Here is a 27,652-nt window from a genome sequence, read left to right on the forward strand (position 1 = left end):
AACTAGGGACAGGAAAGCTCCCTCAAATAAGGAGTCACTTGAGGTGAATCTTGAAGGATGTCCAGGAGTTTAGGTAGAAAGAGGGCCAAACAGCATTTCAAGTGGAGGGCACATCATTGGCAATGGGGAAAGCAGCAGGAGAAAGCACTCAGGGTATACTTTTCTTGTCTCCTTCCTTCTCCCGTGTTCACAGGCCCAAGAACCTCTTGTATTATTGGGGTTGCTCAGTCTGCTGCGTTTCACCCAGGGTGAGAGCTGAGGTGGACCCTGTGTGCTCTGCCTCTGTCCTCAGTGAACCATCTAGACTATAAAGCCCCTCAACCAACTGATCCAGCCTATTCCTGCTTTCTTCTCAGAGGATTCTTGGGGAACACAAAACTTCTCCTCCTAACAGGCAGGAGGTCTCTGTTGCACTTTCCAGCTGTACTTGAGGCTTCCTGGGAGAAAGGACCACACAAAGGAGCATGGCTTTTGGCTCCAGGGAATGACAGGCCACAGACCCATCCAACCCTGACCCACCATACCTCCATGCCCTGCAGCCCATGGGGAGGGTCCATGCAGCTACCACACAGGCCCAGATGAAGACACATGACGCAGCAGGAGACACAGGGCCAAATGTTCCCCTTTATTATGGTTCACTCAGTTACCATGGACAGACGCGCTGGCTCAGGCAAGTCAGCTGCCAGCTGGGGAATGGTCTGTGTCTCCCAGAAACAAGGAGGGGCAGTGGGCACCAGGAGAATGCAAAAGCGGGTCAGTGGCTGGCCATAGACCTCAGGGTCCCCAGAACTGACCTGGGCTCTGTCCCACTCCACCCCCAAGCCCGGCCATCCAGCAGAGATTAATCTGTGCCCACCCTCCATTTTTATACTGGTCCCCTCCCCAGGAAAGTGCATAGTTGCCTGGAGATGCAGCATCCCAGGGCCTGGGCAAGCTGGCCACATACAGGTAACAGGTTTCCCAAGGGTGGAGCCAGGGCATGGCCATACAGGCCTGAACCAAGGAAAGACAGGTAGGGTAGGAAATCAATTGAAGTTGGCACCCAACGGGTCATGGATACTGGGTGGGCAGCTGGACCCCAGGCCTCCTGGAGCCACCAAAGAGACTAAGGGAAAAGCAGTCAGAGGTCTGGGGTCGGGGAGAGGAAACAGAAGGGAGGACTTGGACTTAGCGTCCCTTTTCAGGTACCACAGGATGTGACAACTGCTTTCCAGAGGGAAAGTGGTAGGGGAGAGAACCAATCACACTTCTTGTGGCCCAAGTTAAAGAGACCATTAGGAAGAGAACTTTCCAGGACCCCTGAGCTCCCTTTACAGAGAACTGAAGTACCTGGAGCTCAAATCTCAGGGTGACATCTGAAAGCCCAGGTGTCAGGTTCCAAACTGAAGCCCACCCAGAGTAGCCAATCAAGATTTGTTTTTTCAGACCAAATAGTCAAGTGGGTTTCTTTCAGGAAAGGGAGGAGGCATGAACTGAGAGTAGGGAATGGGGGCCCTGTTCCCCTCCAGGCCTCGGACTGAGCCAGGGCCTCTACCAGCAATGTTCTCACACTGCTTCAAACAGAACAGCCCCATGGGCCTGAAATGGCTTTCCTGGAAGGGGCAGAGGCTCTGACAGGGCAAGAAAGGGCCAAGAACCAAGTCCAGAGGGCAGAGGGGAGCAAGCTATCTTGATTTAAAAAAACAAAAGCCAGAGAACCCCCTGCCACCCTGCCTATCATGAAATCCCATTCAAGCCATTGTGCTTGTGGCTAGGATTAGGCCTGTGCTTCTTTCCTGGGCTTTGAATTCAAATACCCAGAACTGTCCTGTGACCAAGAGCAGGTAGAGGAGGCATGCTCCTCCTCAGTGGCCCTGCCTGCCTTCTCCACTGGCCTTCTCCCCAGGCCTCGCCCTGAGCCCCATCCCTTCTACCCAAGCAAGATAGCTACTGCTCCCAGGAATCCAATGGTCACTCAGAGATACCTAGAACCTGCCCACTAGGCCTGGGCCATCCAGACCTCATCCAGGGTTCCATAATTATTTACATGTCTCTGATCCAGCTGTCCGTTTATACCTGACAACTGCCTGGATCCCACCAACTCCCTGGGGAAGGCAGAGGAGTCTGCCCATGTGGATGTACCTGGGATGTGGTGGGGGCAAGGTAGGAGGGGGCAACTGGCCTGGGGGGATAGGGAGGAACATAGGCAGAGGGACTCCAGGGGGTTATAGGGAGAGAAGAAGGAGAAGACAGAGACAGAGAAGGGCAAAGAAATGTCTGCTCTGAAGGCCAAGCTCTCAATCAAGGAGCCTGCCCCTGCCTTTCCATTCCTTGGGAATCAGGTACCCCAGGTGGGCTCTGCATCTCCAGCTCTGTGTCCCTTCCACATCAGGGCTAAGTTTCAACTCCCCTGTCAGCTTCCTTCACCTGGAGAATGGACTTGGTCTTGGAAGCAGATACTACCAGGGCACTCAGCTTTAAGGAAGACAAAGAAATCCACATGGGGAAGACCCCAGGCAAGGGGAGATACCACAGGGAATCTGAGAGCAAGAAAGAGGGGATGGGAGAGGAAGAGGAGGCTTGGGGGTGGGGGAGAACCTGGATGATCCAGAAAGAGCAAGGGAAGATCCCCTACCTGTCTCCACCCTCCCACATACCACCACCACATACCACCATGAATGCTAAATATTGTTGCTTCCCAGCAAGACCAGAAGTGGAAACAGGTTCAATTCATAACCCTTTCCCATGAGGAGTCCCTGGGCCAGTATTAGAGGGGGCATCCTGGTGGAGAGTGGGGGGCTGGTTTAGTTCTAAACACACATCTAGCACCACAAAAACAGAGACCTCCACTGCACACTATTTCACAAGGGGACATGGACACAGCTACCACCCCATGGACAGCTCCACGTGCAGCCCACTGCTCTGAGTGCCAAGAGCAGAATCCAAAGGGTGGGAGGAGGGGACAGACATATACACACACATATATATATAACTCCGATTCTTTGTACAAAGTAGGGGAGGAGAAAAGGGAAGGGGGAACCCTGCTTGGTCACCACACACAGACAATGTGGCTTAAGCCCCGTCCCACTGGACCCCAGCCAGTAGGCTTGGCTGGTTCACATCTCATTGGAGTATGTGTAGTTGGGAGTGGTGGAATACTGGGTCTGCGGCTGATTCATGGCACCCTGTGCGGCCCCCATGGCTGCATTCTGGGCCGCCTGCTGCACGTGTGGGTTCTTCCATGCCCCCGTAGTCCACTCCTCCTGGGCTTTGCTGAAGCTCCCTCCGCTGCCACGGTAGAATTTATGAACCTGGAGGAGAAGCATAAGCAAAGGCTAATCAAAGGGAAGAGGCAGCCCCCCAGGGAATAGATGGGACCCAGGAACAAGTCATCATAAAAAGTCAGTCTTCCCTCCCCACCTATGGCCCGTGCCCTAGCAGGAAAGTCCACCAGGTATTTCCAGAGTGAGTTCCTTGGAGGACCTCTGCATCCTCCTGTAACTTGGAGGAGAGGATGTCACAGGTCACAGCCCCTTCCCAAAACTACCCTCTTACCCCTGAAGTGACCACATACCATGCTGAGGGCAATGAAGGAAAAGACAGCCACGACTGTGAACATGATAGTGGGAATGAGCATCACCACCGCTGAGCCAACGTTCGTTCCGAAGAAGGAGATAGTGGCGATCCAGCCGCTGCAGGAAGAAGCCAGCTGTGGGGCTGCCCAGGCATGGTGAGGTGTACCCAGGAACCACCCCACTGGGTCAGCAAGGGACCACTCCGTTGCCACAGGGAGGGAACATGTCATTGGATGCAGGGGACCATCTTACTGATACCCAAAGGGCCTGTGTCAGTGGTTCAGAAGTAACTCTTCCCAGTGACTGAGGAGCCAGAAGCTCGTCAGACACAAAGCTTCCTTCCCCAGGTCCTTCCCACAAGTTCTCCCACAACTCCCCTCTCCCCCGCAACCATTGCCAGGTTCTCTTTCCCCTCTGATGCTACTGTTGTGTCTACTGCACTGTCCTGAATCCTCACTCTTTCAATACCCAGTCACCACAGGCAAGGCAGCTTAACACACAGAGGCAAGCAAAGGACACACCCAAGGGGCCACCCTTTCCAGCCCCAGGCTAGTCCCTTGCCTCTTACCAGACGCCCCAGCCTGGAATGCCCACAGCCTGGATGATGCTGATGACCAGCTGAGCCATGAAGGTGAAGAAGAATGCCATGAAGCTGAAGGAGCTGTCAGTCCTGCAGCAGAGGAGATGGCTCCTGTCACCGGGCAGAGGGCCAGGGCTTCCCTGCCTTCAAGGCTCCCAAGCCATTGCAAGTGAGAGTGAGTGCATAATGGAGAGAAGCCAGTTAAAAGTCTTAAATGAGGAGCCAGGATAAGAGAGCTTTTACTGAGGGATTCTTACAATTTTCCATGGATTAGGCTGTATGTGCAACATTACACAGGAGAGATTTTCTCATGAACAGGTCTCCCAATGGTACATGGATGGATGGCCCCATTGGCATAGAAATTGATGGTTCAATTGTGGCAGGAATAAATGACCCCTTAGTCAAAGGTATAAACACCCCACCAGCACCAAGACAGCTAGCTTCACTGGTACATGATCCATTGGCTCAGAGTCCCATTGGCACTAGCGTGGACATTCTGTTGGCACCAAGATAGTAACCTAAGCGGAATAAAGATGGATGGTCTGATTGGCAAAGAGATTTAAAGCCTCGTTGGCATTGAAATGGATACTTTCTTGGCACCAAGACAGATAGCCTTGTTGGTACATGGATGAATAGTCCCATTGGCACAAAGATTAAAAACCCCATTTGGCACTCAGATGGACACCTAGTGGCACCAAGACAGTTAGCCCCACTGATACATCGATAGGTGGTCCCTTTGGCACAGAATGACCTCATTAGTATGACCTCATTAGCCCATTTATAGTTGTCAGTGATACATTGATGACTGGTTCTACCAGCACATAGATGGACCTCTTGGTACCAAATCAGCCAGATCCACTGATACAAGGATGGGCTGCTCCACCAGTACAGGTGGCCCCACTGGCAAAACTCAGTATTCAGCTGCCTGGGGAAGTTGATGGCAGAAGGCAAGAATAGGTTTGTCTCCATGTTGCCCCTACCCAAGGGCAGAGAGAGGAGGGACAGCCCTAAGATGAAGGCTCTGACTCCCTGCCCTCTCACCCCAGCCTCGAGCTCCCAGGAAGCCCAAGCCCTACATGCCATTCTGAGCCAAGACAATAAAATGAAAGTGAGTTTGGGGGATAGCAAAATAGAGGTGAGAAAAAGATGTAAGAAGAGACAGGGGAGATGAGCAAAGAGACAGGCTAGGAGCTGGGGTCAGCACCAACCACTTACTTGAAGGCTTTGTAAATGGGCCGAAACCAGCAGACGTAGGAGCAAGGTGTGAAGAGGATGAGCCAGAGAAAGGCGAGGCCAAAGTTGGTGGCTCCCCCGCCTCCGATCAGCCACGCGAGACAGCCCACCAGGTTCACGGCCAGCGTGACGCTGTTCACTGCAGACCCAGGAACCCATGCAAACACAGAGACATACACCAGACACATACCCAGACACCGCAGAACCATACCGAGATGTGGACACATACGAACCCATAACTCAACACAGACCCACAATCAAATAGACACAGACAAGCACAGAGATGTAGATGCATATGAATACACATACACAGACACAAACACACACACACACACGCAAACCACACATTCACAGAGTTGCACCCACAAGAAGACCCACAAACCCATATCAATGAATACACCGCCCCTTGCAGAACACACACAGATATATGAGATACACAGACACACCACACACACACACCAAACACATACACACAGAGGGAGTATAGACTGTAAAAAAGAAAGCTGGGAGCTCGGCCAACCCCTCCCCTCCTCAAACCCAAACCCACTCCTGAGGGGATGTTGGAGGAATTCAGAAAACACAGTATCTCAGAGCAGGAACCCAGAGCTTCAGCCCAGCAAACCCCTTCTGAGGTCCTCAAAGCCTCAGGGTGGTAGAAATCGTCTTCTTTTAAGAACAGCTTAGCCGCTAGCCCTCCCAGACCCATAACATCACCAAGCTCAAGACACAAGAAACCCATGAGAAGCCTCATGGGAACACCTCTTCAAGCCATGTGCCATCTGCCCTGCATTTAAATGGGGCAGGCAGTGGTGCCTGGGATCTTAGTCCTTATCAAATCCACTTCTTAGACAGCTATCATACCACCTCCTCCAAGAAGCCACCTTCCTCTACTGCAGCCTTATTCATCTCCCATCCCTCTGACCTCCTGAAGACCTGAGCTACTTTCATGGTTCTCCGAGTACAAATCCCAACCCATCAACCAGCCTAGACGCTTCTTGAGAGCAGGACCCAGGCTCCCACTCCTCTGTCCCCATAAAAACCAGCTGAACTTGGAATCACGGTATCACTGAGTCACCACCAGCAGGGACCTCAAAGACCCCTCATTTTAGAGATAAGAAAACCGATGCTGGCACTAAAGCACACCCAAGTCTTCTGACAACAAAGCACTCCCTTCCTCAAATATTATGCTGAGTCCTTTTAAGGATCCACAAAGACCTGCTGAGCAAATAATAAAAAAAAAGGAAGGCAGGCTCAATCTTGGTTTCACATAGCCAGGCTCTATGGTCCTAAATCCTGCATAGAACCCTTAAGCATCTCAAGGGTTTTACACATTTCTTTGGGAGAAAAGCATCTGACAGGTGCCTAGTGAGGATTTAGGAAGATATTTATAGTCCTTAAATCCAGCTTCTGGATGAGAGCTTCTGCTTTCAGGGGCAGAGTTGCCAAAGCCCAGGGACAGACAGAATGCTCTGAAGTCTGGTCTGGCCTGACAACCCTGTCACCTGTGCAGGTACACTCATCTCAGGACTCTCATAACGAGGGTGGATATTTTCTTCTTGTGTGTTCCAGCTGTATTGCCTCCTCCATGACTCATCCATCCCTGTTCATTACCCAAAAATTTCCTGAAGCATTTGTGTTCTCACTAATTTTATTTGCTCTTTACATAGAAAAGACATTAACCCTTAATTATATTGGTTAAGAACTTCCTCCAGCTCACTTGCTCTAGTGCTCCTGTTGCAATTCTACTACCTCTGAAATGGACATCCATTTTCTTGGCCACTCATTCTCTGTCCATCAGCTTTATTATTATTTTTTTTAATCTTCTCTCCTTGTCCAACTTAATTCCATAATTCATTACAATCATTTTTCTGTTCCCTCCACTGCCCTGTCTTCTGGTCACACTCTCCCTGGATGAACACAACTCCATCCATACCTGAGCTGAGTGCCACTAGGGAAAAAAGTGACACAATAGGGAAGCCTGATAGGACTATAAATCATGGTAGCCAACCTCAACTGGACCCTGAGCATGGCCCAGAAATTTTGCCAGGTTTCTTTGGACATTGTCCTCACCCTCTGTCCACAAACATGTTCTCATCCTAATCCCACACTCCTCAAACCTCCCACCCCCATTTCTATACCATGTGATGGAGAAAAATGTAAGCCATCAAAGGTAATCTAATTTTCTTCCCAACATCTAAAGAACCACCCACCTGTGCATTCCCTTCTTTTTTTCATGTTACCATGTGGGAGAGATCCTTCCTCTATCCAAAGGCCAAGCCTGGACTTGAAACCCAGTGTATCTGTTCCCTAAATCCATTCTCTTTCTACCAATACAAGAAGGACCCAGCATCAAAGATGGCATTCTTTACCACCTTCCTGGCACAATCACTTCCCCGGGTAAGCAACTAATTGCAGGCCTAACCCAAAGCAATTACACACATTGGCTGTGGACATACTGAGAATGTCTGGGCTCCCTGGTACCCAGCATAGGACAGCAAGCCTGCCCTCCCCTCACACGCCTGTGAGGTATCTTCTGGCCAGTCTGGACAGCCAAGTCCCATCCACCCAAGATGACACTTTTTCCACCAACCTGCCATCATTCATCAGAACCTGAGGCTTTTAAACTCTTGACCTGAAACCTTAGAATGTTGGAACTCTAGACTCTTGAGGCATGGCCCACCCAGCAGAGCTAAATGGACCACAGCAATCACTGAGCCAATGCCCTCATTCTACAAATGAGGAAACTGCCGCTTGGAGAGGGCAGGACCAGCCAAGCTTGATCCCAATCTCTCAACTCTCAGTTGAGTGTTCTTCTCTTTGAACAATTTTCCAGAGAAACCAAGAAAAATGAGGCTTTGAGGGAGGGATTCCTCTTTGAATCTGGAATCCTGAGGTACTGACGGTCACCAGAGGTTCCACAGAACACTGGCCCAGTGGGAAGGGGAAGGGGAGAAAGCAGAGGGATTGCACTGCAAAAAAACAAACACAAAAACAAAAACCAACCAACCAAATGTTCTATGAATGGAAGATGGGGAGAGGTTAGGCCTAGAGGGGGTGTTGAGGGAAGCTAAGGCCTAGCTCAGGAGCCAGTCCACTAAAGGAGCTTGCTGGGAGTCAGCCAGGGAAAGACTTAGTGGCTCATGCAGAGGCTGCAAGTGGGGATGAAGACAGCGGGTCCAATGCTCAGCACCCACCAGTCTTCCTCTGCCACCCACTCTGGCCCACTCCCGTTCCCACAGAACTCACACATCCAGAGGTAGTAGAGACGCTTAGTCATGCTGAGATGCTGCGGAGGGATGTCTGCCTCGAAGTCTTGGTAGAAACATGGCTTCAGGGGGATGAATTTGGGCAACGGTGGAAAGTTGTTCACTTTCTCTGTGGGGGAGGCACATTTCATGTCATGACCTTGAAATGTCCCCTCCTCAACAATCCAAGGCCCCATTACGATCACTCCTTCCCCAGCCTGGGCTGCCTCCTCAGCCCCTGGCGCCACCAGCCACTTTGCTATCCCTGCCTGGCAATCCCTGCTTTGTAGCCGTGCTCAGGGGATCCCAAAGCAACCAAAGGCCCTGATACAGTGTCACTGTCTCTCAGAAGAATAAAATAATAAATGCTGTCCATGAGGGGTACACCACCCTCCTCAGTGAGGAGGCAGTTCCAGGTAGAGGAGGAATGGAGTGGGAGAGAGTCTGGAGACCGGTTCTGGCCTCCACTCCAATATTCATGCTCTTTGGCAAGTCACCACCACTTGCTAGACCTCAGTTTATACAGTAAGGTGGAGATTGGGCTAGATGATCACTACACGTGCCCCCAGCTCTGGCATTCTGTACCTCTGAGTCTCTGGAAAACAAAAGAGACTCAGAAACAAGAAGGGAAAGGTCTCAGAGTACTGGAGAGCAATGATGACAGAGGGGGCAGGACTGAACCACACATGCCAGGCTAATCGGACAGTCAATAAGACAAGGACACCAAGATGCTCAATCCCTGGTCTCCAGAGTCAGAGATCTGGTGGTGGACTAGACAATGCCATGTTGGGTTCTCAGACAGACAGTCTCAACAGGGAGATTAGGGAAAACCTGGGGCAAGAGTACAGAAAAAACCTGACCTCCCAAAGATGGGGGAGATGAAGGGACAAGGAAGAGGGCCTCCCCACCCTTTGCTCACTTCCACGTCCTGCCCACAGGCCAGGCCTGCTCCTTACCCGCCATGATGGCACCAGCCGGCCCAGTGGCCTGCCCACACCACTTTGTCCTGACCTAGAAGAGAAGCCAGAGAAGGATGTCAGTGTCCACCCATTCCAGTCCCTTTCTCCTCCCCAGCCGGGCAGGATGCCCCCTGGAGCAGGACCAGGCTCCTACTTCACTGGCTCCCCCAGGGGGTTGAACCCACTGCAGGCAGCTCCCCACTTCCCAGGGCACCACTCCACCAGCCACATCCTTCCTGATACTCCCACCCTTTGCCTCAAAGCGCAAAATCTATCCTCAGAAAACCCCATCCAAGGGTGGGACAGGAACCTGGAAAGGAACCCCATGCAGGGCAAGCCAGGTGACAGAGAAGGCCTGAGGGACCAGAGACCTCAGAAAGAGGAAATTCTATTCCCTGACTCCAAATACAGGCTGAGTCCTGGTCTCAGCCACAGGCTGGGCTCCCCTCCCTCCTGCCTTCCTGCCTTCAGTCATCCGTTCAGTTACTGAGGCTTACAATGTGCCAGGCACTGGGGAGATAGCATGAGCAGGACAGCCAGGGTCCCCACCTTCTACATGAACCACTCAGTCACCTCTGCAGTGAATAATATAGCATGGAAGTATAGCTGCATACAACAAGGTGATCCAGCCTTGTCCGGAGAGTCAGGGAAATTAGAGGTAAGCAGATGTACAACACAAACAGTGAACCCTAATGTACGATGGACTATAGTCAGTGGCATAACCATAATAATAGTATTTCACCAATTACAACAAAGGTACCACATGAATGCAAAATGTTGACAACAGGGAACACTGGGGTAGGAGGGGGCAAATGTGGAAGCTCTGTATTTTCTGCATCAATTTTCTGTAAACTTACAACTTCTTTAGTAATAGATGAATAAACAAATAAGAAAGAAGAACTACGGGGGCAGGGGAAAGTATCACACCAACCTTGACTGCAGCAAAGAGCTTCACATCTTTAGGTAAGGGAAAGGAGGTCACTGTGGCTAAAGCAAAGAGTGCAAATAGGGGAGCAATGGGAGATGAAACTGGAGATGCCAGGTGGGCAAGGCATGATCTCAAGACCCTTAGGAGACAATGTGAAGAGGCCTAGATTAGCTGGATTTGATGGGTTGGGGAGGAGGCAGGCTGGAAGATTCCCTGCCAGCTTAAACTACTGAGTGGATGATGAGCCGTTTACTGAGATGAGATGCTGCATTACAGACATGCCGAGTCTCTGGTGCCTGCAAGCCACCCAACACAGGGATCTTGCACACATTTGGATTCTACAGGTCAGGAGCTTAGAGGGATGCCTGAGCTGAGACATGTATTAGTTAAGTAACTACTGGGGAGCTGAGGTCAAGGAAGTGGGGAGCAACCACTTGGAAGAACAGTAACATTGGTGGAATATAGAGAATCAAAAAAAATGGTCCATGACCAAGTGCTAAGGCAATGTAACATTTAAAAGTTGGGCAGCGACTTATATACAGTTTAAAAACAGGAAAAACTAAACTATGGTGCTAGAATTCAGCATAGTATTATCCTTGAGGGGATAGTGACTGGGAGAAGACAGGCCTCTGAGGTGCTGGTAATGGTCTGTTTCTTGATCTGGGTGCCGGTTGCACAGATGTGTTTACTTTCTGAAACGTCAAGCATACGATTGTGATTTGTGTACCTTTCTGTGTTATACTTCAATAAAAAGCTTACTTAAAACAAAGCAAAACAAAAAAAAAAAAACAAAACAAAACCCCTTCTCCTAGAGTTCTAGTCAAATTCTTCTGGATCCAATTAAAAGTTTGGGCAAGTATAATATGTTTGCCCTATATCATTTGGAATCAAATACAGATACAAAAACCCAATAACATCTCCTGCAAAAGGAAAAAAACAGGCATGATGGAGATATGCATGAAATTATAGATGTACACAGTTGCATTTGTTGTAATACAGTTTGTAATAACAAAAGATGGGAAACAATCTATATGTCCATCAATAGGGGACTGGTTAAATAAAAGGTACAGTCATACATTGGACTGCACTGCAGCTAGTTTTAAAAAAATAAATGCTCTGCAGCTATTGAGGAAAAAAAAGGAAGAAGTTCTCTGGGTACTGATATAGAAATATCTTTACAATTACTAGTAGCTGAAATAAGAAAGATGTAAAACAATCTGTATAGTATGCTACCTTTTGTATTTAAACAAAGGGAGGAAAAGAGAATAAAAAAAATTTTCTTTTCGCCCAACAATCCTACTTCTGGTCATTTACCACAAATAAGAAACAACAAGCACACACAATATTCAACATGACACTATTTTACAAGTGCACAATGTTAGAAACAACCTAGATGTGTCTGTTTAAATAAACTGTGATACATCAGACAATGAGTACTACACTACATAGATGTAAAAAAGAATGAGTATCAGGTCTATGAACTGCTATGGAATGATTTCCAGGATATAATGTTAAGTGAAAAAGGCAAAGCAGAAAAGAGTATATATAGTATGCTACCTTTTATGTAAAAAAGAAGGGGAAATAAGAGCATGCATATGAATTTGCTCATTTTGTGAAAGGAAACACAGGAAGGATAAACTAGAAACTAGAAACTAATGAAATGTTTACCTATATGGAGTGGATAAGACTAGGATGGAAGGGCTAGGATGAGTAGTCAGACATTGTACATACAATGTCTTATATAAAAAAAAAAAGCTTAAACCAGAAAAAAAAGCAAACTGTAAAATTAAAACAAAGCTAACTGTATATTAAACTGATAACACAACCATATAGAAAAAACTTTTGATCACAGTACACTGTTCTTTGAGAAGAATATATCTCAAGGACAAAAACAACTGGAAAGAAATCTTGAATTTGGTGGAGGTCCTGGAATGGTGTTTCTGAAACTATGTCATTTGTATTGTAGAAGAGAGAAATGAGTCAAATGAGTGGATGTTGTTGGGAACCTGAGTTCTCACTGTGAGAGTACAGAGAGAGAATACAGAGTGTTGGAAGGTAAGAAAGAGCCCTGTGGTGTTGGATGCAAATTGGAGGTATCAGTATGAACTCATGATTTGAAAAATACATATAACTGGTTCCAAAGCAGGGCCAGGAAATGCAAGGTTAGCCTAGAACATCTTGTGGTGCCAGAAACAAGTAAGTCCTTAAAGTCTAATGGGGAATGTCAAAAGGAAACCAAAGCCAGTTTGGAGGGGCTACCACAGCCAAATTTGGGACAATTAGTGCATCAAAAATAATAATGCAATAAAACACTTCAGGGCTCCATCCCCCCACAGAAGCTTTGAACAACCAGCAAGAACTGGTAAAAACATCTTTCTCAAAACTCTAGAAAACAATTAAAAGGTTATAGTAACAAGGAGAGCACCAAATCAAGAAAAAGGCTACTTAAAAGCTAGTAGGATATTGTGGTATCCTCTCTGGCCCCTCCCCACCCTTCCCTAGCTCAGCAGGAGCCAGTCTGCACTCCCAGTGTGGATCCCTGCAGGGGACTAAGTAACCCTCATGCACATACTGAGAGCATGTATGTATGGCCCAGTCTGTCTGGTGGTTGTCTGAGGGACTCACTGTCTCAGAACATGCCTTGTGTGAAGAAGGCAGTTACAGAATTCTTCTACAGAATGCTATGGGAGAGCATTCAAGTTGTGCTGCTGTCTGTAGGACATATAGTGCAGTGTCTGGAACCATGAGGAAACAGTTTTCTATGGAAGAGGGGACATTCATAGGCATGTAAATGAGGGAATTCCGAGGATCATGCATGCATGTCCAAGACAAGATGCATGTGCAGACTGAGGAGGAACCTATGCTTTGGCCTCAAACTATTCTCTAAACTCATTGCATGGATAAGCTCTGAAAGAAAACATTCTTGCAGGTCAGTCTGCAAAGACTGAGAGAGGTGTTTTTGTTTGGTTTTGGTTTTTGGTTAGTTCCTGACATTTGAGAAAAGCTCTGTCATATCACCAGCTGGATCCAAGCTTAAGGAACAGACATTTCAGAATCTAAATTCCAGTGACAACACATTAAAATATCAAAGTGTCCAGGTTTCAACAAAAGATCACAAAACATATAAAGAAACAGGAAGTGGTGGCCAGCAAAGGAGAAGATTAAAGCATCAGAAACCATCAATGAAGAGGACCAGACCAGGGACACACCAGACAAAGACTTTTTTAAAAATGGTCTTAAATATACCCAAGGAGCTAAAGGAAAATATAGACAAAGAACTAAAGAAAATTAGGAAAACAACAGATGAACACAAAGAGAATATCAATAGAGAGAAATTATGAAAAGGAACCAAACAGCTGAAGACCACAGTAACAGAAATTAAAAATTCCTTTGAGTGGATCAAGAGCAGACTGGAACAGACAGCAGAAAGAATCAGAGAACTTTGGAGATAAGAAAATTGAAATCATCCAATCTGAGAAGCAGAAAGAAGAAAGAATGATGAAAAGTGAACAGAGTCTGAGGAACTTGTGGGACACCATCAAGTGCACCAATACACACATCATGGGAGTCCTAGAAGGAGAAGACAGAAAAAACTAGAGAGAATATTCAAGGAAATTGTGGCTGAAAACTTCCCAAATTTAACCAAAGACATGAATATACACATCCAAGACACTCAGTTTGAATAAACCCAAATAGCCCACACTGTGGCATATTATAATCAAACTATTGAATGCCATAGATAAGAAGAGATTTCTGAAAGCCTCAAGAGAAAAGCAAGGTGTCACCTACAAGAGAGCCTCGATAAAATTAAGTGCCCATTTTTCATAAGAAACCATGAAAGCAAAAAGGCAGTGGGATGACACATTTAAACTGCTGAAAGCAAAAAATTGTTAACCAAGAATTGTATATCCAGCAAAACTATCTTCCAAAAATGAGGAAGAGATTAACTCATTCCCAGATGAACAAAAGCTGTGGGAGTTTGTCACCTCTAGACCAGCCCTACAAGAGATACTAAAGAGAGTTCTGCAGGTTGAAAGGAAAGGACAAAATAAACCACATGAAGAAATAAAGATCTTTGGTAAGGGTAATGACATGAGTATATGTAAATGCTGGTACTATCATATTTTTGGTTTGTAACTCCACTTTTCACTTCCTACAGAATCTAAACAGCAAACGCATAAAATTTAATGAGAAATTAGTGGTTTTGGACTCATAATGTATAAACATATAATGTGTGACAAGAACTAAAGAAAGGTGGGGGGACAGAGGGGTATAGGAACATAATTTGTGTATACTATTGAAGTTAAGTTGGGATCAAAGCAAACAAGATTCTAATAGATTTAGGATGTTAAGTTTAAGCCCCATCATAACTACAAAGAAAATATCAGGGAATAACCAAGCTCACAGAGACAGAAATTAGGATACAGTTTACCTAAGGAAAGGGAGGGAGGTGGAATGGGGAGTTAATGTGTAATAGATATAGGGTTTCTGTTTGGGGAGATGGGAAAATTTTAGTATTGGAAGGTGGTAAAGGTAGCGCAATATTGTGAATATGATTAATTCTATTGAGTGGTATGCCTGGCAGTGATTGAGATGGGAAAGTTTATGTTATATATGTTCCCAAAATTAAAAAGAAAAAGAAAGAGCAACTAAAAAGACAATTAATCTAATTAAATGCAATTAGATCATGGATGGGATTTAATAAGGAAAAAGAAAAGGCTCAAAGGGACATTATTGGGACATATGAAAAAAATGGAATATAGACTATAAACTTTGTATCAATGTTAAATTTCTTGAACTTGATAACTGCATTTAACAAGGTTACATAAGTGAATATCTTTGTTCTTAGGAAATGTACATGGCAGTAAAGAGTGTTCAATAAGCAGATGTATACAACCTATATGTAAGTGTTCAGAAAATAAACTGATAGACAGAATGATACAGCAAAGGTGTCAAAATGTTAAAATTGGTGGATCTAGGTATCTGGGGGAGATAGGGGTAAGCTGGAGTTCTCTGTATGGGGCTAGTATTATTTTTATAACTGTCCTGTAAGTTTAAAAGTATTTCAAAATAAAAAGTTAAATAATAATAATAATGATAGTAATGGACTATAATAAACTGAATTTTTTAAATAATCCAATTTTTAAAAGAGAGGAAGGAAGAAGGAAAAAGCTCTTCTTTGCAGAAGAATGCTAGCTGTAGATGCAGAAGGAGTGTTAGAATTAGAAAATCTCCCAATTTTGCAATCACTAATATAACACCTAATTCTGGCAAGGATCATCAATGGCTGCTAAAACCATGGGGTAAAAGATTGGTGGGGATGAGAAGGGTCAAAGATGACTTACTAATCACCAAGGGCAAAAGGCACTTGCACTGGGGAGAACACTGGCGGATGCCTCCTTAACCAAGTGATCAAACTTAACCTCAGCCATAATGAGACAAATTGACATTATGGTCTTCCAACGGGATGTACAAAGAAAGGCACAAAATCACCTATGTAGTACTCCTGTCAAAAAAATGTTTAACCTGAATCTAATCATGAGAAAAAATCTGAAAAATCCAAATTGTGGGGCGTTCAAAAAACAAAACTAGCCTGGACTATTAAAAAATGCCAATATCTTAAAAGACAACAACAATCAAAAAACAACAAAAACAAAAACAAAAAAGTGTGTGTGGCGAGGCTGCTCTAAATTAAAGGAGACCAAAGATCCTGGCAATGAAAAGCTATGTGTAAATGTTGAATGGATCCTTATTGAGAGGGGAAAAGCTATGAAGGCCATCACTGGCATAACCGGAGAAACCTGAATAGAGACTCTACACTAGATAATATTTACATTTCTGGGCGTGATAATTATATTGAGGTTATGTAGGATATTGTCCTTGTTCTTAAGAAATATGGGCTCAAGTACTTAGAAGTAAAGTTCATGATGTTTGAAACTTATTTCAGAATGCAGTCAGCTGGATTTAATCCAATCACTTGAAGACTTTTAAGCAAGACAGATAGAGGACCTTCACTTCTTTGGCTGACCAGCGAAACATTTCCTGAGGAGTTCGTCGAAGCTGCCAGTTCGTTTCCTGAGTTCATTGAACACGTTCTTCGAAGTTGCCAGTTCATTTCCTGAGGAGTTCATCAAACATCTTTATTGGAGTTGCCAGTTTGCTGCCTGCCCTATGGAATTTGGACTCATGCATACCCACAGTTGCGTGAGATACTTTTATAAATCTTATATTTATAGATATCCCCATTGATTCTGTTTCCCTAGAGAACACTAACTAATACAGTAACCTAAAGCAACTTTTAAATGTAATCTTAAAACAGGAAGTAGGCAGGGTATGAAAACCTTTAGTTTCACAAAGAGCAAGATGTAAAGTCTGCAACTATATGTAAATGTAAAGTTTGCACCTCTCACAGGTGTCACCTGGTTTCTAAAGGAAATGAGAAATGGCTAGATTGCTGGGGTTCTCCAGACCTCTGTTACATGTTAACTAAAATGATTAACTCTCTTTGCCTCCAATGGATATAACAACCAATTGAGGAAACTCTTGGGAGAGGCTGATTTGGGAAATCTTCCCCCTGTCCTCCTGCTGGCATAAATAAACCCTCTTTCCCTTCTCAAAGGAAAAAAAAAAAATGCAAGAGAGGAAAAGTTCCAATGAAAGTAGAAGGAATGATAGATTTTTTAAAAATCACCATTGAGCAATCTCTACGTAAAGCAAGGATCATCACTGGATGCTGAAACAATTGGGTGAAAGAAAGGTTGTTGGGGAAGAGGAGAATCGCAGTCTGAGTATCAAACACACCCCCTCTCCCCAGATTATCCGTTAATTACAATAGAGAAAAGGTACTTCTATTAAGAAAGGATCTTGCAGACACCTCCCAAACAAAGTCTTTAAGTTTAGTATTTCCAATAATGGGACAAATGAGCATTATGTGCACACAGAAGGGCACAAGACCATTTATGTAATATTGTTGCCAAAATGTTCAATCTGAAAATAATTATGAAGAAACAATCTGACAAATCCAGATAGTGGGACGTTCTACAAGACAAATGTCAATGTCATGAAAGATAAAAATAGTTAAAGGGACTCATCTAAATGCAACTATATGTAGCGGGTGATCCTTCAGCGGATTCTGGTTTGTAAAGTCACAACTATAAAGGACTGGAGAAATTTGAATATAGATTGCATAGTAGATGATACTGTCGTTCAATGTTAAATTGCTTGAGTGCTGTGGTTATAGAGGAGAATGTCTTTGGTATTTGGAGATACTTGCTTTGATATTTAGAAGTTTATTGTCTTAATGTCTGCAACTTACTTTATTTTTTTTTATTTTTTTTTATTTTTAATCATTTTATTGAGATATATTCACATACCACGCAGTCATACAAAACAAATCGTACTTTCGATTGTTCACAGTACCATTACATAGTTGTACATTCATCACCCAAATCAATCCCCGACACCTTCATCAGCACACACACAAAAATAACAAGAATAATAATTAGAGTGAAAAAGAGCAATTGAAGTAAAAAAGAACACTGGGTACCTTTGTCTGCTTGTTTCCTTCCCCTATTTTTCTACCCATCCATCCATAAACTAGACAAAGTGGAGTGTGGTCCCCATGGCTTTCCCAATCCCATTGTCACCCCTCACAAGCTACATTCCTATACATCTGTCTTCGAGACTCATGGGTTCCGGGTTGTAGCCTGACAGCCCCAGGTATCCACCACCAGCTACCCCAATTCTCCAGAACCCAAAAAGGGCTGTCTAAAGTGTGCGTAAGAGTGCCCACCAGAGTGACCTCTCGGCTCGTTTTGGAATCTCTCTGCCACTGAAGCTTATTTCATTTCCTTTCACATCCCCCTTTTGGTCAAGAAGATGTTCTCCGTCCCACGATGCCGGGTCTACATTCCTCCCCGGGAGTCATATTCCACGTGCAACTTACTTTTAAATGGTTCTGCAATAGTACACACACATACAGAGAGGTAAAGCAAATGATGCAAAAGGTTAATAAGTGGTAAATCTAGGCAAAGAATACTACTATTCTTTAAACTTCTTTGTACCTTTGAAAATTTTCAAAATAAAAACATGAGGAAATATATAGATACATGTATATGTATTGGTAATAGAAGCACAAAGAATCCCTAATAAGATATAAAAAAAATAATAATTGTGGCTCTCTGAGGGACAGAGGAACTGAGTGGATGTGAAGCAGGTCGAGGGAGAATTTATACTACATAGTTATATACCATTTTCATCTAATCAAGGACACCATCAATTTTAAGACACACCATTATTTTATTTACAAAAAGGAAAGAAAAAACATTGCCAAATTGTAATTATAAGGTGCCAGAGACTTTAAGACACAGATGCAAAAATGTTTTCAGAAATATCAAAATGTTCATCTTAGAATTGGTGAAATTTGGGCATCTTTTTTAATTCTGAATCATGTAAGTATATTAGCTGTTCAAAAAATAAATGTAAAAACAGAAAAGTCAAGCAGAAGAGGATGAATTAGCAAAAAATGAAAAGGAGCAGCCAATGAGGCCAGAGGAAAACCAGAAAGTATGATGTCTCCAAAGCCAGGAGAAGAGAGTCTTTCAAGAAGGGAGTGGAGAAATGTGTCAGATGGTGCTGAGAACCCAGTATGAAAAGGACTGGACTGAAAAGTCTTCACTCCATGCAGCAACTGTGAGTCATCTGTGACCCCAGCAATAGCTGTTTTGGTGGAAGTGGGAGTAGCAGCTCAATTGGAGTGAGCTGAACAGATGAGTTGACGGCAGATAGGGACTGTTGCTTGAAGAAGCCTGGCCAGGAAGAGAACAGAGACAGGATACTACCTGGGTGGAATATGGTGTCCAGGGAGGGCTGGGGCTGGAGGCCGGGGGTTGTTTGTTTAAGATAGAAACAAGCTAGGGATGTAAAGTTGCAATTACTGTACAGACAAGGTAATTGGTAGAGAAAGGCCCTGGAAATGAGAGACGCAGGGAGTCCAGGGCAAGGAAGTGGGACAAGCCCCAGTTAGAAAAGGTGGGAAAGAGAACAGGTTGCAAGCAGATGCAGCAGATTTGAGGCCTTTCCTGTGCACCTGCTTCAATTTTTTCTTTAATGTAGAAGACAATTTGGAGTGCTGGGAGGGAAAAGGTTAAGAATAGAGGATCATAGAGATGAAAAGTGGAGTATGGGTTACGAGAAGTGGGGGAAGGGGCAATGAGGAGTTAAGAAATGAATGTAGGGTTTCTGTTTGGGGCGAAGGGAAATTTTTAATAATGGATGGTGGGAAGGTGATAGCATTGCAACATTCTAAATGTGATTAATCCCACTAATGGAATGCTAGGGAGGGGTTGGAATGGGAAGATTTAGGCTGTATATATGTTTTCACAAGTTAAAAAAAAAAAAAAAAAAAAGACAATCTAAATAGACAATGATAATTAAATGCCAAGGATGATCCTGGATGAGATCTGAGGATGGAGGAGAGGAGGCTCAAAGGGACACAGATGGGACATAAATGAAAAAAAAAGGAAATGTAGAATGTAAGCTTTGTATCAATGTTGAATTTCTTGAGCTTCTTAGCTGTGCTTAATGGGATTGCATAAAAGAATGTTCTTGTTCCTGGGAAATGTATATGTGAATTATATTGTTTGTTCAAGGATGTGTGCAGCTTGCTCTCATATGTTCAGAAGACAGAGCAATAGATGATGGATGATAGATAAGGAGGGAGGGAGGGAGGGAAAGAAAGAAATGGGGGTGTGAAAGGATGTTAAAGTTGGTGGATTGGGGTATCAGGGGAGGGGAGTCAGGGTATGCTGGAATTCTGTGTATGGGGTTTGTATTGTTTTTGCAACTGTTCCTGTAAGTTTAAATATATTTCAAAATAAAATTTAAAAAAAAAAACAAAGAATAGAGGATCTAGCTAAGTCAGTGGACAATTACAACAGACTCTGAGAAGTATGAGAGGTACTCTGAGATTGCAGCTACAAAAAACTATGGAAATATCCAGGAGCACCTCCCTGGTCCGTCTTGGAGGATCAGGGAGGGCTGCATGGAGGAGGTGCTATCAGAGCTGAGTCCTGAAAGATAAAGAGGTGTTGGTCAGGGAAAGAGGGAGTCAGGAAAGCATGTATGAAGGTCAGAAGAGCAACAGCATGGCATATTCAAGAAACAGAGAGAGAGAGTGAGGATGAAGCTCAAAGTGGAGGGAGGAAAAATGAGAGGGAGAAAGAGAGAGGTGAAAATAGGATTGATAGGTGGAAAAGAGCTAGATCATGGGCAGGATTTGGTTTTTATCCTCAGAGCGATGGGAACCACTGAAGGATTGGTATGCACCTGGCAGTGGGCCTACCAGGGCCTGACCTGTGCCAAGCAGTTAACAGCAGCAGAAGGAAGGGGTGGAATTCCTCCCAACTAGGATCGATGGGAACATGACTTCCCCTCAGACATAAGCACTCTGGTGAGAAGAGAGGGAAGTCCTGCCTATCCGTGGGTCCTGGAGTCAACCCTCAAGCTCAGGACAATCCTTCCCACCACTGCCCCCAACCAGCTGTCCTCGCTCTGAAAGCAACAATATTTCCAGTTTCGTGTTTCCCTCCAGAGATGTTTTATGCATATAAAAGCAAATATGTACACCCAAAGTCCAAGCAATGAAAGAAAAAATAGATAAATGGGACGTCCTCAAAACTGAATACTTCTGTGCTTCAAAGGAATTTGTCAAAAAGTTGAAAAGGCAGCCAACTCAATGGGAGAAAATATTTGGAAATGACATGTCTGATAAGGGTTTGATATCTAGAATATGTAAAGAAATCCTACACCTCAACAATAAAAAGACAGATAACCCAATTAAAAAATGGGCAAAAGACATGAATAGACATTTTTCCAAAGAGGAAATACAAATGGATATAAAGCACATGAAAAGATATTCATCTTCACTAACTATTAGAGAAATACAATTCAAAACCACAATGAGATATCATTTCACACCTCCTAGAATGGCCACTATTAAACAAACAGTAAACTATGAGTGTTGGAGAGGATGTGGAGAAATAGGAACACTTACTCACTGCTAGTGGGAATGTAAAATGGTACAGCCATTGTGGAGGTCGGTTTGGAGTTCCTCAGAAAGCTAAATATAGAGTTGCCTTTGATCCAGCAATCCCACTACTCAGTATATACCCAGAAGATCTGAAAGCAAGGATGTGAACAGACACTTTCACACCAATGTTCATAGAGGCATTATTCACAATTGCCAAATGATGAAAACAACCCAACTGTCCATCAACCAATGAATGGATAAACAAAATGTGGTATACACATATGATGGAATATTGTTCAGTAGTAAAAAAGAATGAAGTCCTGAAGCATGTGACAACATGGAAGAACCCTGAGGACATTATGTGGAGTGAAATAAGTCAGACACAAAAGGACAAATGTTGTATGATCTCACTAATATGAACTAATTATAATATGTAAACTCGTAGAGATAAAATCTAGAATACATGTTACCAGGAGACAGACTGAGGCTAGAGAATGGGGAGTGGTTGCTTAATATGTGCAGAATTGTCAACTAAGTTGAATTTAAACATTTGGAAATGGATAGAGGTGATGGTAGCACTTTATTATGAATATAATTAACAGTGCTGAATTGTGTGTAAATGTGGTTGAAAAGGGAAGTTTAGAGTCATGTACGTCACCAGAAGGAAAGCAAGAGGTTAAAACGTGGGACTGTATAACACAGTGAACCCTGTGGTGGATGATGACTGTTATTAACAGTACAAATATTAAAAAATTCTTTCATGAACTAGAACAAACGTACATCACTATTACAAGGAGTTATACTAATGGAGTGGTATATGGGGAAAAAATATACCTATTGCAAACTAGGGACTAGAGTTAACCAGAATATTTTAATACTCCTTCATCAATAGTAACAAGTACCACACCAATACTAGGGAAGGATGAGATGTTTTGGGTTTTCTTTTTTATTTTTCCTTTTTATTTTCTGGAGTAATGAAAATATTCTAAAAGTGATTATGGTGATGAATGCACAACTATGTGATGATACTGAGAGCCACTGACTGTATACTTTGGATGGATTGTATGGTATGTGAATATATCTCAATAAAATTGCATTGTAAAAAAAGCAAATATGTATATTTAAGCAGAGTCATGGGCCACACTTTAAGAAACTCTGCTGTAAGCAGTGAGAGAGCTGTGTGGAGTTTTGAGCTGCAGAATGACATGGTGATGGAATAGGCAGGCCTCATGGCAGAGGAAAGATGACACTGATGGTTTCCAGCTCGAGCATGTGATGGTTGGGATACACACCAACCACAATTCAGGTGGGTGCTAAGAGCCTGTACTAGACCATAGTTGTGAAGCTAGAATGACAGGGATACATAGGAGAAAATATACAAATATGTATATAGCTTCTACTAAATGCCATTGAATGTATACTTTAAAATGGTTAAAATGATAAATTTTATGTAGTGTATATTTTATCAGAATAAAAATATAATATATATTACCTTAAACTTTTTAATATATAAAATGAGATATGTTGCTTTTTAGCTATGTATAAAAATAATATCTGCAAGTTAAAAAAAAAAATCAAAGTGCATAAAGTAGAAAAGGAAAGTCTTTCCAAAACCGCTTTCTCAGAAGCCTTCCCCTTAGCATTCTGGACTTTAGGTTTTGGGGTTTTATTTTTAATGTACATAAACGCACATCCAACAAAAATGAGATCACTCTATGCATGCTGTTTTGTAATTTTTTTTTCCACTCAGCAACATCTCATGAAAATTTTTCACATCAACAAATAAAGATTTCAGTCTTTTTATTGACTGGCCAACCATGTCAGCAATGTCAGTGGCCATGGAGCGGTCAGATGTGATAAAGGATGGGCAATTAGGAGGCAACAGCTTTGGGGAGTGGTGGGTAAAGGGGCCAGACTGCCAAGAACTTAGGAAAAGAGTGGGGAAAGGAAGAAGGAACAAGCCTAGCAGATTAGTCTCTCAAAAAGCTTGGCTTAAATTTTAATGAACACACACAGAGAATATCAGGGACAACACTGAAATGCTTATATGCCAAAAGATTCGTAGTAGAGACAGTTAATAGTGGTGGTTTTCTTTCTTTTTATCTTTATTTTCTAAAATTTCTACAACGATCATCTATTACTTTTGTAATAAGATAAAGTCATAGGTTTAAAATAGTTGTAGCTAGAGGAGAACATAGGGTTAAAAGTTTTTTCCGAAACGGGACACTTGAGAATATTTATAAGCTGGGGGGAAGGTATTAGGGGAAACAGTAAAGAGGATGAGATACAGCAGAGGGGGTAATAACTGATGAACAGTGGTCCCTTGGGAGGCAGGAGGGGCTGGCATTTTTAGAACAAAATCGGGGCATGAGCTAGGAACACTACTCCTGGGATGCAAGAGAAGGGAGGAAACACCACCAACCACCCTCCGTGTGAGTAAACAGCTTTGGGAGAGTAGTCCAGTTTGGAGTACTCCTGCCAAGGAACAAAACTGGGAACTGCATGGAAACCCAGGAAGGGTCTCTAGAAGTGGCAGAGGGACAGCTGAAGTTGGAGACCCTGCATGGTAGCAAAACCACACTGCCCTGGAATGTGATCATCTCCAGAAGCTTTACACATCAAGAGTGAAGAATTCAGAGTTGTGGGGGTCTGCTGCTGGGGTGGAACACTCAGGCAAAGTGGCAAGGTAGTTGAGGGCAGAGGCCTGAGAATGGTTAAAATCCTGGACCATAGGAACCTGGAAGAAAGAGAAGGGGTGACACTCATTGGATACAGAAAATAGAGGTGTCAGAGAACTAGGGGTCTCCTTGAGGTCACAAATCAGGTAAAGTAGAGATTGTACAGTAGTTGGAGAAGGATCCTGGAGTTTAAGGTTTCAGAGGTGGCCACGTGCCAATGAGGACAAGGTTTAGGTGTAGCTGGTAGACAGTGTGGCTGACAGAGGCATTGCCTCCCAGGAGACAATGGGACAAAGTATGGGAGACTGTAGTCCAACAGTGAAGTTATACAGGAAAACAAGGAAGAGAGGCAGGGGAGAGGGGGTACTAACTAGTATAGGAACCTTAAAAGAGGAAGCTCCTCCCTAACCCTGGCTCCAGTTTGACCTCTGCCACTGGTCACAAGCTGTCTCCCAAAGATGCGCCCACAGTTACAGAGATGTCAATGTAGTAAAGTATGGTTGACTCAGTGCAGGAGAAAAGCCAGAGCTCAGAGCAGGGCACAGAGCACACGTTGCTTCGTTTATGTATGAAGATTAGCCCAGAGACTGAGGGCTTAGGAAGGCTGCAAGGAGCTGGGAACAGGGATGGAAAGCCGCAGTCTCTGCTCCGACAGGATTAGTCCTTGTATTTATGCATGTATGTGTATGTGTGTGCATGTGTGAATGCACGTGCACATGGGGATGTGTATGTCTTGAAGAGGTGGCAATCACTCAACTCTGTAAACCAAAGTTCTTAGACTGCAAAAACAGAGAAGTAGCAATTTGCCCCTCAACTGAGAATCTCTTATCAATAAGACAGCAAATATCACCTGGTTTTTGCTCATGTAATCCAAACTGTAATTTATTCCATTTCTTACTGTGAAGCTGGGAGGACAGAAGCTCCCATAGTGCAGAGAATAAAGCCCATGACAGAGAGAAGGGAGCAAGCCTGGCCTCAAATCAGTCCAGAGACCTGGGGGCGAGTTCCAGGGCTCCCTACTCATCAACCCACTTTTCTCCCCAGCATGAGCCCTTCATCCCTAGCAAAGAAATGGTCATTTTCTTTCTACCTGCCCAGAGTCTATATGCTAAGATGGCTCCCTCCTGCTCTACCTCTAATCCCCTTGTCCCACCCTAATTCCATTCTCTACATCCCCAGCCCTGAAGTCCAAGAATCATCCTCAGAAAACAGCACTCTCTTGGCCATCCCATCACAGCCCTGCTAATGACTCTTCAGTAGCCCTCTACGGATCCTGAGCCTGCCATTCAAGGCATTGTGCCAATCAGCTACAAGCCTCCCTAATCCCCATTCTTTGCTTCTCTACCAGAGTGACCTGCTTCTTACACAACCCAGCTTCATGCAGATTGTGTCTGGCCATATTCCCCACACACACACCTGTTTCCAGTGCCCCAAACCAGCAGTCCTTTCAGTTCTAAAGCCCTACCATTCTCTCACATCCCACCTCCAGCTTTTCCAGACATCCCTGCTCTGCAACCCACACCTTAAATTCTGAATCAGTTATTGGGCACTAAGTGCCCACATATTCTCATCCAATCTCTTTCTCAGCCCCTCAAGATTAGGAGTTTCCAGGAGAGACCCACCACAGGGCAGTGCACCGAGCAATTCAAGCAGTTGATTGACTTGGACACCCTCCCAAGGGGTAGGAGTGGGGCAACTGATGTCTTCCCCCAATCAGGCTAAGTCCATTGCATCCTTCAACCCCACTGTACCATACTTCCTCCAAGAAACCTTCAGAGACTCCAGCCTGGTGCAGGGAAAAAAGTGAAGCCTGTAGCAGAAATGCTGTTGTGAAAGGGGGAACAGAAGAGGGAGGTGGAGGGAGTGGGAAGGAAAGGATAAGGAAAAGGGACAGAAACTAACTAGAAGACATGCTCTAAACTAGTACAAGCAGCTTCCTCAAGGGAGGTCAGTACTTAGACCTATTATTTCATCCCTAGAGAAAGGCACTGGCAAAGAAATGCCCAGAGAGAGGAAGCAACAGTCACATAGCTGGGCTCACAGGCTGCTTCCCCAACAGCTGTGTTTAATTCCCATCTCCATGACTTTTCTATACCATTCCCCTGGAATGCCCTCTCTTGCCTCTCCTCCCAACCAAATGTCACCTTCTCCAGAAAGTCTTTTGCCTCCCTTTCTCCATGAGTCTGTGGGAAAGTCTGGAAAATCTCCCTGGCCCTCGCTGATCTCCCCATCCGAGATCTGGAGCACTACGGGTTTGATCCGCCTGAGATGGAGAGTAGAGAGTCTACCTGATCGCCCCAACACCCAGACAGGGACACTCCCAGAGACAGGGACACTGATCGGTTCCCAAACACCTCACCACCATCCCGGTGACCGACTCCTGTCAGCGTTGGACTGAGCAACAGCGGAGCCCCCAAAGCACCACCCCAAATCCCTAGTGGAGCCTGGGCTGAAGGCCAGTGCACCCATCCCCCCCGCAACCCTGAGGCGGCCCAGACCCGGCGGCAAAGGGCAGCCGCCAGGACAGGGAGGTGGGGATACAACCGGGGTCCACCTGCAGTAGCTTCTTGTCGGGAACGACCCGACGTAGGCCACAGATCTCTCCCGCCCCCACTTCCAGTCGCCCCCATCCCCGGCAGCGGAGCCAGCCCCAAGAGGAGGAGGACAGTATCCAGGGAACGCCAGGTGGGGAACGGGGGTGGGGTGGGGGTGGGGGGATGGAGATGGAGGGCCCAAGGCCCAGGATCCCGAATCCAGAGGTCTGACGTCACCCAATCCCCAGGTTCCCTCTGCGGAAACCGGGGATGGGGGAGTCTGCAGGCACCTGGTGCGCTCTTCCCCCGACAGGGAAGGTCACCTCGAACCCCCACCTTTCCAGCAGCTCGGCCTGCCCTCAGCATCCCAAGGTGAAGCAAGGGGGGCCGGGGGACGGATACAAAGCTGAAGCCGAAGACCCCCATTCGACCCGTGCCCTGCTTGCCCACAAAATCCTCCTCCGGTTCCCCAGGCCCGGGACTCACCTGCCGCGGCCCTTCGGATGCCGAAAGATGGTGGAGCTGCGATGCGCTGCACCCAGCGATGCAGCGCGGAGCCGGCCGCGAGCCGCTCCCGGGCTGTGGGCTGGGAACGAGCGCGCGCTCGCCTCGGCCGGCTTCTCGCGCGCCCGCGCCCCTGCTGCCTGCGGCAGCCGCTCTCGCGAGATTCCCGTTTCACCCGCCTTGGCTGCCCGTCCTGAGATCGCGAGAAGGAAGGCCCTACAGCGCCCGCGCCTTCTGGGAGCTGTCCGAGGTGCTAGTTCCCAGGCTGTGGCGGGATCAGATGGTCGGTGGGCACAGCGTGGACAGGAGCACAGCAAGAATGTGGAAGGAAGACCCGAGATGGGAGCGTTGAACCAATAGCCGGAACCTCAATTTCCACATCTGTAAACTGGGGAGAATAACTTTGCA

General features: G+C 45.2%; 1 protein-coding gene across 1 annotated transcript; it reads right to left on the bottom strand.

The window, feature by feature from the left end:
• Window positions 1–604: 604 nt before the first annotated feature.
• Window positions 605–27,400, bottom strand: SCAMP5 (secretory carrier membrane protein 5; the record flags this gene model as incomplete). The annotated part of the gene is made up of 7 exons (XM_037835080.1): window positions 605–3,290; window positions 3,554–3,671; window positions 4,123–4,224; window positions 5,350–5,506; window positions 8,614–8,742; window positions 9,569–9,623; window positions 27,227–27,400. Coding segments are annotated over 7 exons (930 nt in total), but the record flags the coding sequence as incomplete, so codon positions are not given.
• Window positions 27,401–27,652: the final 252 nt, after the last annotated feature.

The sequence above is a fragment of the Choloepus didactylus genome, chromosome 4 (genome assembly GCF_015220235.1).
Source record: "Choloepus didactylus isolate mChoDid1 chromosome 4, mChoDid1.pri, whole genome shotgun sequence".
NCBI classification, from domain to species: Eukaryota; Metazoa; Chordata; class Mammalia; order Pilosa; family Megalonychidae; genus Choloepus; species Choloepus didactylus.